General features: G+C 34.1%; 1 protein-coding gene across 1 annotated transcript in view; it reads left to right on the forward strand.

Annotated features, from left to right (window-relative positions):
• The first annotated feature begins 284 nt into the window (after nt 1–284).
• Nucleotides 285–12,472, forward strand: part of LOC144371429 (ankyrin repeat domain-containing protein 26-like) — a 56,483-nt gene continuing 44,295 nt past the window's right edge. The window contains exons 1-2 of the mRNA XM_078033749.1: nt 285–451; nt 8,952–9,089. Coding sequence (XP_077889875.1) covers nt 285–451; nt 8,952–9,089 — 305 coding nt within the window. The remainder of the gene's footprint in view (nt 452–8,951; nt 9,090–12,472) is intronic.

Consider the following 12,472-nt stretch of genomic DNA (forward strand, 5'->3'; position numbering starts at 1 on the left):
ATTCTGGTGGGGCATCTCTCTCACTGTATGGGCCTTGAAGGGTCTCAGAGCAGTCCCACCTGGTTCTTGGTGGGGTCTGTACAGAATAGCCAGGCGCTGATCACATAAAGGGGGCGGACCTTCCAGGAGCCAATCACCTAGGGCCATGCAGATTGTGGAATGTGCATTTGTGTTTATCAGTGTCACCTAGCAACGACTATTTTGTCAGTTGGTTGGCATATAGGTAGTGGCAGACCTGCTTTGGTAGGCCACTCGACAGAGGTTGTTACCTAATTGTCTTTAGGATGGCTAGAGCCTGGAGAAAGTTTGTTTATATAAGCCTGGGAATCAAGTTTTTCGGATATACCCCTCTTGGGAAGATCCACCAGGCTGCCAGAAATTGTGAACTGGGAAGAATTAAGCGTTATCTGGGACGTGGATGTAATGTTGATGGCACCGATCATAAAGATAGGTAATAGGGTCTGGGAGGCCAGGGACTGAGGGGTAAGGGACCAATGGGCTGATGGAATTGAAGCCTGCACCATCCAGGCTGTGCCAATGGGAGCAGAGCAGAAAGGATACCAGTTCTCCTTTCACCAGAATGTTTGACTTTAATATTCTGTGGAGTCCTCAATATTCAGGAACTGCACACCTTGGAAGTTCAGTAACCAGGACTTCTAATGGGCAGCTAAACAAAACCAAATTTTTAACTGGTTTCCCAGACACTTAAAATTTCCCTATAAGGTCACTGATTTTTTTTAAAAAAAATAAATACACAAAACAGATTTAATGTACACATTTTAAAAAGCATTGAAAATTTTTCAGATGTAATCTATTACCTCTTGTGTCCCAAGAGCCTCACAAGAACTCTGAATTGGGAAGATGGCTCCATGTTCTTTCTTCTTTTTTATATTTTTAAAATTCCTTCACACTAGTATATTTAGGGGTGTGTCTTCCACCTCTAAAAATAAGATTTTACTTATTTCTCACATCCTTCACTCACTAATTTATGAAATTCTTAGGATAACTTGGTGTCATCTTAATCATCCAACCATTTTCATAACAACAGTGTTGACAATCCCTGAATTTTCTGGAAATACTTCATTAACTTCAGTTAGTGAAGTTAACTACCTTTAACTACCTTTCCACAGAGGACACTAGAGTTCACTGGCAGCTTTCACACTATCCAAAACACCAAACACAGCATGCTTTTTCAATTTTGTTATCACTTTAGACTAAAGTAAAAAAGCATCTGCCAAAAGCTTCTCGCACAAAATTCCAAAATTGCTGATTCCACTGTTCCAGTACCCTTTCCTGTAGTTATCCATTACTGTGTATCTGTACAAGCATGAAGAGTAGAGCATTGGTTGAGAGCATCCAGGCAGTGCAAGCTCTCAGTCACCAGGGCCAAGGGAGTAGCACACAAAGGGTGCCTAGTCTGTACAGTGCTGCCTGCTGCTGCCCTACTGTAGCTTGCCCTACTCTGTTCTGAAGCGACTAAGAGTATCAAAGGTAGGCCCTGCTTGTGGTTTGTGCATTAGAATACTCACTGACCCCAAATGTGAGCTCTCTCTGTGGTTATCAATTTCACAATAAAACAAATAAAAATATCTGTACATTTTTTAGTTCCACACGCAGTCATTTAGGGTCATGATGACACTAAGAAAATGTTTGCAATGAACAAAGACTTGCCATTCTGTGTATCAAAATACATTATTAACTTTCACAAATTACTTGTTTGCCAATGGCCAAAAGATTAGTGACTGGAACAGGATAAAAAGAATACTCAAATATCCGGAAGGGAGAGTAAAATGGAATTGGTAGGTAGTGGCATGCACAGTTATAAATGTGGTACAGCAGTTGTCATTAAATCATCTATTTGAGGAGCAATAAACAGCTCAAGCCATAATCAACAGCCCAATACCACTACTCTTCATCTTCAAAATATTGTAGCTGCGAAATTTATTTCATTTGTTAGACTTAAATTCCTTCTATTGCCAAGGACATGAATATTTTTTTCCTATGTTCATATGTCACTTTCACTTGAGCATCTGTAAAATTAGAGTATTTTATCTGATTAAATTAGAATTCCAAGTTGGAAATGTAGCTCAATGTTAGAGCACTTCTTGCATGTCAAAGCAAAGGGTAAGGGTGTAATCCCCAGCAAAACAACAACAATAACATTGTCATCGTCATCAACATAATAAATTTCAAAAAGAGAGGTAGGAAAAAAAGAAGTCTTCTTTCAAATTCATTATTTCTTAGAATGCCTTTGCCAACATGAAGAAAGCATTTATGTTTTTTTCTAGTACATTTCTATATAGATGTCCTATAGTGCATTTCATCTATTGTAGATATTACTATACATACATTTCTTATATATGTATATTTTATTTTACATATGCAATTATAGGTTAATAATTTTGTTTTGGTGAGAATAGAAGAGAGCAAGTATAAAAGATTATTACTCCTGAAAAATATTGCTTTACTTTATAAAAGTTTCACATAAAAATACTAAACTTCTCAACTTTAGTATTTTTAAGTGGAACTTTTATAAAGTATAGCATTAAAGAATTATTCTTTAATTCTATTCATTTGTACTCATAAAATGAATACGTTTTTAATGCGCAAGAACTGCACAGCTACTTATTTTGTATTTGACATATTCTACTATCTCAGAGAACTCTTACATAAAAACTTTCTAGGTGTGACCAGTTAATTAAAACTGACGTGATAGGACTCAATTTCAAATGAAACAGTTCTTCCTCCTTTTCAATCATGCATTCATGGAGGTAAGAAATTGTAAACATCCCTTGTGAAAAATTAATTCAGTATTAAATACTGAACATTGAAAATACCTGATTCATATATAAATCCCATATATATAAATACTGAATTAATTTAACCATACTAATTCATTTGGGTTCTTTTTCCTTTGGCATTAAGTTTGCTTTCGGTTTGGCCTTTTACTGTTATTATTCAGCCTACTTTACCTATCATACATATTTAAACTGAATTTAAATGCCATCCATGTCATGAGAACTGCCATAAATCTATTGTTTGTCTCACATTTCACTTAAGGTAAGGCACCATGAATTATGATGGTTCTTTATCTTGTTTATGAAGAAAAAACTAAATGCTGCCAATTATAGTTGTAATGCAGCCCGAATTATTAGTGGGATTCCATTGTCAATGTTGTTAAAATGATAAGAAAAAAATCATCTTAGACTCATTGAAATACATAGTTTTAAAAATATATTTTTAAAAATCACTACAATACTACTAACTTATTAGTTGAAATACTCTTAGTTGATAAAAAGCAATAATATTGATTACAATAGCTACCAACTATGGAGCTGTTGCTGGTGTTACAAAACCTTCAGATGATTTACATAGATTCTCCATTAAGCATCCTGGTAGTATTCAGGGAGATACTCATTTTAATCCTTACTTTTTTAGGAATTTGAGGGAGAGTAAGACTGTGGGATAACTAGTACATCACAGAGTCTAAAGTAGAATTCATACTGAAGATGAGCTAAATATCAAGTCCATCTTCTTTCTAGGCAAGTGGGCTGCTCTGCTCTGGGGATGTGGTTCTGTGGTAGAGCCCCTCCTTACCTAGAATGCTTCAGGCCTGGGTTCTATCCCCAGCAATATGAAAACAAAGCAAACAAAAATAAGTAAAATCAATGGAACCAGTCACAGTCGCACATACCCATGATTCCAGTGTCTTAGGATGCTGAGGCAAGAGAATTGGAAGTTTAAGACCACAGTGGGCAATTTAGTGAGACCCTGCATCAAAATTGTTTATATAATAAAAATGTGCTTAGGATATGACTCATTAGTTGAGTAACCCAGGGTACAATCCCCAGTAGTATCAGAAACAAGAAATAAGAAGAAAATGTCAGTGGCAAAGGCTAATCATTCATTAATAAAATAAGTAATGACAGCTACTAAATATTGTACCTTCTTCATAAGAAAATAGAGGAATTATGAGCTACTTATTGTTTATAACTGCATAAATAGTTGTATATTTTAAAAGGTACCTTATGAATTCCTAATAAAGCTTCTTACTTGCACAGAACCCCTCTACATTATGCCTGTGCCTATGGCAGACCAGCAGCGGTGGCTCTTCTAGTGAAGAGGAAATGTAATGTCAATTTGTGTGACAGTGATGGCAACACACCATTGATGAAGGTAGATATACCAGTGGTTTTGCAGGAAATGAATTTGATGAAATGCTTAGAAGAAAAATTGGTTAATGCCATTTAGTTATAACTAATGAGTAAAACGTGAAATATTTTTCTTGGATTTCCAAAATTAACAATCTATTTCTTGGTTAAAACCAACAGGCCCTACAATATGAGGAAGAGGAATGTGCAATTATTCTTCTAGAACATGGTGCCAATCCAAATGTTCACAACAACAAGGGTGAAACTCCACTCCACTATGTTATCTTTTATAGGAACACATTAATAGCAACAAAACTGCTTTTATTCAACGCAGATATTGAAGCCAAAAACACGGTATATACATCAATCACTATAATTTTCAAAATATTTTAAATTTTTCTTAAAATTAACAGTAATGCATGTTAAAAAATACTGATCATAAACAAATTTTCTTTTTATTAAAATACTAGCAAATGTTGGAAGTTCTCCTCGTATTCTTCCTCCTCCTTTTGTAGCTCATGTGTGTATTTAGTTTGCCTCCATCAGTTGAATCCACACTTAGAATTCAAGAGACTCATGCAGAAATCTGAACTTCAAGCTTCTGTGAAGGAACATGATGCGGTCCCCTTGAGCCATAGTACTGTGTGGTGTGGTGTGCAGGGTTTGCCTCCCACATGCTGGGCACACATGTTCTTCAGTTTGCTTCTGGCAACTGCAGCACTTACTCCAATCACCTACTTTGCCTCTATAAATGAGGTTACAACTCCTCTTTTTTAATATAGTGTGATAAAGATTTCATGGTGTTTTCTACTGATATACAAGAATATGGACTACATAATATATTATGAATCTCTTTCATATGGGATTAATTGTTTGAATTTAGAATTTGGAAGTTAAATAGTTTTCTCTATATATACTATAAAAATAATGTTTCCGCTGGAATTTTTGAAAGGCTGATTAGGTCACTCATTGCTAGAATATATAAATTATTACTAGAAGTAGATAACTCATGGACCTTGCCAGCTGTACTATGTATCAGTCTTCCGCTTTGTTCCTTAAAAATGCAAATGTTTAGTGCCTTTCATGATGCTACAAGTACTCTGTGTAGATCAGTATAAATCTTGATGATACACAAAATTTCTGAATTAAATTTTGCCTAAAATTATAAGTAACTTTAAGTAGCAATTAAAGTGGATGAGAATAAAAAGAATTTTGGAAAATAACCAAGCATTATGTTACCAGGATTGTCGTTACAAGTGAGAATACATTTTCAATGAGTTATAGTTTTACATAGTAGTTGAATTAATTCCCCCAAAATCTTACTTGCATGGAATTCCAGTTGAGTCATTGATTCCCTCTTTTCCATCTGTCTACCCCTCCTCCTCCATTCTCCCCCTCCTATTCTCCTGGACCTCCTTTCACCTGTCTATTTATTTATATTTGGTTGATTCTTTTTACTTATACATAAGGGTGCAATTACCTGTGGTATATTTATATATGCATATAACACGAATTTTAAAGATTTCCTTCTTCATTGCCTTCCCTTTTTCATTATCTCTGTGCCTCTCAATCTTCTTTTTCTACACTAACGATCTTCTTTACATCTTTTGATATTCTGTTCTTCATTTCTTTTTCTTTAATTAACTCCATCTTCCACATATGAAACATTTTACCTTTGAGTTTCTTATTTGACTTATTTCACTTAGCATGATATTCTTGGATACCAACTCATTTACCAACAAATGACATAATGTATTTTTATGGCTGAGTAATACTCCATTGTATGTATGTGCACCAGAATTTCTTAATCCTTTCATCCATTCACAGGTATTTGGGTTAATTTTATAATTTACCTGTTGTGAATTGTGCTACTGTAAACACACATGTGACTGTATTTATATACAGTTACACGTAAAATTTTGTTTTACTAATTTTGGGAAAATACTGAGACATAGGATAGCTGTTTCATGTTGTGGTTCCCTTCTTAGATTTTGGGAAATCTCCAAACTGTTTTCCAGGGTGGTTTTATTAGTATGTAGTCCCACCAACAGTGTAAACGTGTCCCTTACCCCCACATTGTTTTTTTTTTAACCAGGGAGAGAGAGAGAGAGAGAGAGAGAGAGAGAGAGAGAGAGAGAGAGAGAGAATGAGAGAGAGAGAGAGAGAGAGAGAGAGAGAGAGAATGAATGAATGAATATTTATTATTATTAATTTTTTCGTTTTCAACGGACACAACACCTTTGTCTGTGGTCCTGAGGATCGAACCCGGGCCACACGCATGCCTGGCGAGCATGCTACCGCTTGAGCCACATCCCCAGCCCCACATTCTTACCAGTATATATTACTGTTTGTGTTCTTGATAATTACCATTGTGGCTGGAGTAAGATAAAGTTTTAGTGTAGTTTTTATTTGCATTAACATAATTGCTAGAGATGTAGAAGACTTTTTTATATATAGTTGGGACATTTGTGTTTCTTTTGAGAAATTTCTTTTTAGTTCTTTTGCTCAGTTATTGACTGGGTGGTTTTTTTGTTTGTTTGGAGTTTTTAAAAATATTTATATTTTAATTCTTATTGGACACAATACATTGATTTTATTTATTTTATGTGCTGCTGAGGATCAAACCCAGGGCCTCACATGTGCTAGGTGAGTGCTCTACCACTGAGCCATAATCCCAGCTCTGTGCTAATTTTTTTTGAGTTGGTTATTTCTCTTTGTTAATCCCTCTCAGTGGATTAGTTGGAAAATTTTTCTCCAATTGCATAAAATAATATATTTTTGTATTGAACTTTCTGACATGTAAGATAAATATCTTTCAACTTATAATAAGAGAAGACATAGGAACAATTATGAAAAAGCAACATAGTTTACTCAGACTCTATCAATTTTAAGCAGAAATTTCTTACATTGGAATCTGGGATTCTAATTTCATAAATAAAAAAGAATCAAGTGGACTTGTATAACATGGAGAAAACTTCCATGTTGCTGGAAAGCTCTCAGAAATATATTCCTGAAACTTCAATTGTTCACATGTGAATATCTCCAATAAAAAATCAGTGTCAAGTAGGTGTTAAGCAATGGAAAAGCTATTTCTGTACTACTGGACATACAATTCACAGTTGTGTAAATTTTCTCTTAACAGTAAAACAAGGAATCTTTTCTATGAGGCTTGGTATTACTGGAAAAGTAGATGATCTTCAGAATATGATTTATACACCCTACTAGTGAGTTGAGAATTTGGCTTGTTAGTGAAATATAATACTTATATTCTTTACTAATATGTATTAGGGAATGGGTCTATTGGAATATAAAATACATTTTATGTCCTAAAGATGCTCTTGGTTGAGGAGGGTTCATGTTACATAACTCCAAGATGCCAGGATGAATGCTTGACAGCGGCAAAGATCCATGGAAACATTAAATGTATGAAGCAGTTTTAGAAATGCTGGAGTTTATGTGGCCACTCTAGGCAGAAGAGAGGCATCTCAAAATGAAAGAGCAGCACGTATGGAAGCAGAATGGGAAGAGAAGAGAGTGGCTACTCTTAATTTACATTATTATTATATGCTTATGTTCATATAGTGTTTTCTAAGGTTAACTTCAGTTGAAAAGTAGTAATTTTTTGAATAAACTATATTTGTTGTTTTTCAGAGTGGCCAAACACCACTTTTACTCGCCATAAAGAAAAACAGAAAGATGATGGTAGAATTTTTTATTAAGAACAAAGCAAACATACATGAAGTTGATGATAAGGGAAGGTATAGTACTTTATATTTTTTGGTAAAAGGTTAATATTGTAGTAAAATCATTCAAGTTAAAAATATTAAATTAATGGGAATGAAATAATCATTGGAATAGAGTGAAATTTATGAACATAAACTAAAATTAAAGAGAAAAGCAATTATTCAAACTGAGCAACACAAATAAGAGTATGTAGTATGATTCACATGCCCTTATAATTATTGGCTGATGATTACTATTTGATTTTGTTGATCACATAATCTTGTGTTAGCTAGAGTTTTCATGTTAGTTTTGTAAAATATAGACTTTAGTTTGTGCTTTTATTCAGTATTGAACTTTTTAAATTTTCTGCAATATCTCATCTTCTCCTGGTATAGTTTTCTTTTGGAAATGCTGTGTTGAGTATAGATAGACATTGAGAATTATTTTTCCTTTATATGACTATTTTCTTTAAATTACTTAATTTGTAGAATATTGATTTCAGATTTTTCCTAAGTGACGTCTAATTAGTCTTAACAAATCCTGAACATTTATAATGAAAAAGAGTGTAACGTATGCTTGAAATCTGGTTGCAAGATTATGCATGTAGCATTGATTTCAATGCCTGGCAAATGCTTCTCAGAGTGAATGACTGAAGCAACAATTATTATTATTATCACCAGTGCTACTGTTATTATGTTATACCTGCAAATACCTTTTTTACTCCTTGACCTTTGGATGACTGTGAGTTACAATATATTACATCACTCTAAGAAAGAAATGGAGCTTAATTCATTGAAATCTTTGCTAACTCCAGATGAATGACCTCATCATAATTAATGTTCATTGAAGGATTTTAAGATTGTAACTCTCCCCTTTTGGGACACGTGATTTTTTTTATGTGTTTGTTTTCCTTTTAGACTTAAAAATGATTTACAAAGATAAAGATTTGATCTTCCAAGATGTATTTGTCTGTTAGTGTATGTAAAGCTAGATGTCAAATTGGTAAAATATATTACAATGGCTTTTTAAACAAACTTATTAAAATACCTAAATTTGAAGTTATCTCTCTTATTTTAGAACAGCCCTCATGTTGGCTGTGCAACATAAATCAACACACATAGCTGAGCTGCTTCTTCAAAGTGGTGTTAATGTGTCTGCTTCAGATAATTGTGGAGAGATTGCCTTGTCTTATGCCATTACTAGTGGAAATACTGCGTAAGTATTTACATTACAATACTAATCAACATTAGATGTATATCCACAATAGTTACAGCTGTTGCATCTTATATATGAGGTGAGATTTCATAGCATTACTATGTATGGAACTGTAGTGAGTTAGGACAGTTCTTTAGTCAGAAACCCTTCAAAGTCTAGCCAAGAAGCAGTGATGATACTTTGATTAAGCAAAGAGAAGGATGGAGGGGTAATGGAGGCAAGAAAGATGGTGGAGTGAGATAGACATTATTACCTTGGTACAGGTATGACTGCATATATGATGCAATGGTACATCCTGTAAAATCAGAAATGAAAGTTGTTGCAGTTGTGTCCAATGAATCAAATTGCACTCTACAGTCATATATACATAATTAAAATGGATTAGTTATTTAAAAAAAATAAGTAGTGATGTGTGCATGAGTCACCTTCAAGGTTTGTTCTCTCCTCTCTCTTCCCCTCTCCTTTCTCTTTCTTCTCATGCATGCTGGGAAATTTTCCTACCACTGAGATATACCACTAGCTAATATCTTAGGACTTTGTAAACCTTTATCCTTAGGGTTTCCAGCATTATCCAATTCATTTCAAGCATAACCCCGCCTCATAGGGAAAGATAGTATCACACCTATGATTTTATAGTTTGCTATTTGAGTCTTGAAATTCCCTGTTTAGCTGAAGTTAGCTATTCTACCATCCCCCTTTAATTTATCAAGGACCTAATGATATCCTTGAAGTGTAAGGAAGATAATTCTGTAGTCAGATGGAGGGGAATAAATAGATTTTTAAATTGTTCCTTTGTCTCTGTCAGTTCTGTTGCTGTGGTGTTTCTGCCAGACCTGGCCCTGCAGTCTGGTAGTGAAGAGCTTTTATTTCAAAATATCCTGACTTATCCAATCCCTGAGTCTTCATAATAACCCACACTTAGACTCAACACTCTTTTTAGTTCTCATGCACTCATGCTTTTTTATTCAACAGTTGTTTCCAAGCAGAAGCACTCTGCTTTGACATCTTGGCCTCTAGCTTTGGCCAACAAATACTAAGCACTCTGACCCTGTCCCCCTTTTAGGAACCTTACGTGGAATCCCCATATTAGCCTTGCCCTTTCTGGTGCATTATCCTTTTAGGACTTTGTCTTTTCTGTCATAAAATTAAAATCATTCAAATCTATTAGAAAGCTTCAAGTAAAGCTTCAAGTAATCTCTGGAAGAGATCAGAGTTTTCTGTCATCTTGGCTAACAGATCTGTGCGCCAAATCCTTCCATCCCTTGAAATAGATTTTCTTTGACTGCAGGGGGTTCCACATCACTGTTTTCCATGGTGAGTGCCGATTTAGATTGGCACTTCTAGTAGTTTTCCCAAGTAATGGAAATTTCCAAGCTGTTAGAATCGCTGCCGAAAGTTTTCATCATTTATTAAGGTCTGCCTCAAAAGGAATAGATTAAGCAGATTCATTGAATCTAAGAGAGCTAAGCCCCATCATGACTCCTCAGTATCCATTGTGTTAAAGAAAATTTTGTGTTCCAAGTCAGTTGGAGATCAACATGGAAATGTAGCTACACTTATCTGCTGATTCTGTTCAACTAGGTAGAGAAGAAATAGTAGTAGTCCAAGTTTTTGGCATTTGTTAATTTCTTACCTTTGTTATTATTGATTAGTCTCACAGAAGGGGATGATTATATTCTCTAATTTAAGGAGACATTTATAAATACTTATAAATTAATTGTTGATTTGCTTTGAGTTATAAAGCACAAAGAAGAGCCCAATTGATCATGAAAATTAGGACTCAAGCACTTTTTAAAATAATTTTAACTTTTGAATATTAGAACCTATGAAAAATGCACATTAATTCTAGCTGAGATTGTAAGTAGTTAAGTATGCCATTATTTTACTATTTTGCTTAACATGTTTCAATATTATCTTAGTAAATCTCCATAACAACCTGGTGAAGTAAAGTGATACAACCCTTATTTTTTAAAAGGCCTTAAGCCTAAGAGAAAGAAGTTGTGCAAGAACAGAAAACTATTTTTTACAGAGACAGGGCATTTTCTGAGTTTAAGCTACACTAGTTAATATATTTACCTCTCCTGTTCTCAATTAATGATCATTTCACCTTTTTTCTTCTTTCACTTCAAGCTATCAGTGCAGTGACACATGCAATTACCCCAGCTACTTAAGAGCCTGAGGCAGGACAATTGCTTGAGCCCAGGTATATAAGATCATGAAATACCATCTCACAAAACAGAAAAAAACAAACATTTTACAAATAATTTTCAAGTTAACAAAATGTTTATAGGGCATACAGATTAGGAGAGCATATGAAAAAGTTCTGATACTAGATCTAAAACATTATAAAGTATTGAATTATATTTGGTCAGTGTTTTCATATGAGTGTTAAAATACCAATTTTATTGCTTTTTTTGAATATAGAAACAGGAACTTAATACTTCAATACATGAAAGCACAATCTAGAACATCAGTAAATTTCAATCCAGGTAAGACTTAAAAAAATGAGTTACTCTTGGTGTTCATGCTCTGTGTAAATAAGAGTAAGAATGTTTGATCACAAAAGAAGAGTGGAAAAAAATAAATGTTCAAATTCCATTCATATTTTTTATATCTTTCTTGCTCATATAGAATCCAGGATATCTTAATAATTAACTATAAGAAATTTATCATCTAAATGATATTGTCTGAAGAAATTTTACATAAATTTTGGCCCTGAAATTTTATGTCTTTGCAGAAGTAAGAATATTTTTAAATTATACATTCTGTTTTGTATATGGTCACATGATAGCAGATTGGACTTGTTATAAAACCAGGTGTTCTTGTCAACTGTTAATATCAGCTCCTATTGAGTGCCTACATTAGTGAATTTCACAGTGATATTTCTATACACACATATACAATACTTGAATCCGGACCACTCTCCTCTTTTTCCCTCTACTCTCTTTTTCATCCCCGGTTACCTTCCCTCTTCCTTAATGTTCCCTCCATCATTTTCTAGTCATTCTTATTTTCTTCCCAGATTCCACATGTTAGGGAGAGAATGTGATAATTGGGGTTTTGTTTCTGATTTTTTCACCTTAACATGATGACCACCCTTTCCATCCATTTTACAATTATTGTCTTTGTTTCTTTTTTAACATTTTTATTTGGGGTTTGAAATATACCATTTCCTGGGCCTTAAAATTTCTACTCAGAAATCTAATATTTTTCTGATATGTTTATATTTGCTTTGGCCATTATTATAGAAAGCTTTCATTGCCTGTAGCCTGTACCTCTTCTCCATTATGTGTACCAGTGATTCATAAAAGTAGTCTATGAATTGTGTCTAGTGGTTTTGTAATTTGTTTACAGTTATTTTGATTGTTGTTGATATTGTCTGA

This window comes from Ictidomys tridecemlineatus, chromosome 16 (genome assembly GCF_052094955.1).
Source record: "Ictidomys tridecemlineatus isolate mIctTri1 chromosome 16, mIctTri1.hap1, whole genome shotgun sequence".
NCBI classification, from domain to species: Eukaryota; Metazoa; Chordata; class Mammalia; order Rodentia; family Sciuridae; genus Ictidomys; species Ictidomys tridecemlineatus.